General features: G+C 49.5%; 1 protein-coding gene across 1 annotated transcript; it reads left to right on the top strand.

Moving 5' to 3' along the window:
• Positions 1-278: 278 nt before the first annotated feature.
• On the top strand, positions 279-1021 carry CSUI_005706 (uncharacterized protein; the record flags this gene model as incomplete). Its single annotated transcript, XM_068065876.1, has 1 exon — positions 279-1021. A coding segment is annotated over one exon (186 nt), but the record flags the coding sequence as incomplete, so codon positions are not given.
• Positions 1022-1101: the final 80 nt, after the last annotated feature.

Below are 1101 nucleotides of genomic sequence, written 5' to 3'. Positions count from 1 at the left end.
CCCTGGCGACCGTTTGCCCATCGTGGTACATTACCCTTTCCAGAGTCGACGCTCTGGTTAAGGCCACCTGGAGATGGCGGGAACGTTGCCTGTTGCCCCCTGCTGGCACGTGGCCAAAAACGAGTGCTAGTGCACTTTGGGTTTGGGTGCAGGTGCTGGTGCACCTAACTGTTGCACCTCGCAGGGGATCTCATGTTTCCCCTTCCTTTGTGTGGGCAACGCCCCCTGTTGCCACTCTGACCCCTAGACTAAAGCGTTGCTCAAGTACCTTTCTGTCAGAGCTATACGCTCCGACGCGTGCCTTTACTCTTTTTCTCTTTTTACATTATTTTTTATTTTTGTTATCTCGTTTATTTTCCTTCTTTCTTCTGAGTTGTTCTTTCCGTTTGTTGTGTACAGGTTCGATTTTACTTTTTTGAGTGAAGTTTGTACGAGTTTCTGGTGGTGCCACCAGCAGCTACGGTAGCGATCAGGCAGCTAGCGCACTTAGCTCAGAGCAGTGTAGCATCTTCGGTCACGGAACACATTAGAGTAAGTACTCCAATAGTAGTAAACTAGTCGGTCACTTATATTAGAAGCTTTACTTAGCAGTTATAATCAGTATTACGTGCGGGACGGCTAATAGATGAGTCATCCACGGCACGGTAGCCGCGGGCGGCTCACCCCGCTCGCGATCCCACACACAGCCCAGCCCTAAGGAGCCACGCGCAACCGTGGGACTGAATAATTTATTCACACAGAAAAATTCATATACTCTTTTGCGGATAAAGAGCAGTTCTTTCAGTCACTTCGAGTTGAGAACGAGTTGTTCTCGGTCGATTTAGTTTAGAGAAGTTTACGAAGTCGTTTGGTTGGAAGTCAGCAGCGGTTCGAGTGAGCGGCGGTGTTGCCGCGAAATGTCTACAAATGGCGGTGGCGGGCGAAGACTATTGTGGGGAGTATTGTTGCATTTGATTGCCTTGGAAAATTGTTTTCATTCCTTTTTGAACGGAAAACCGCTCAGCTGTAGTTAATTCGGTACGTTCTTTCGTTCAGGAAACTCGAGTCCGGCCGCCTTGGCGCGCGGTGTTGCGCGATTGTGACCGCGACACCACCCATCCT

This window comes from Cystoisospora suis (assembly GCF_002600585.1).
Source record: "Cystoisospora suis strain Wien I chromosome Unknown contig_2757, whole genome shotgun sequence".
In the NCBI taxonomy this organism is placed as follows: domain Eukaryota; phylum Apicomplexa; class Conoidasida; order Eucoccidiorida; family Sarcocystidae; genus Cystoisospora; species Cystoisospora suis.
The sequence above is the reverse complement of the archived record's forward strand: the minus strand, read 5'-3'. Positions and strand labels throughout refer to the sequence as shown.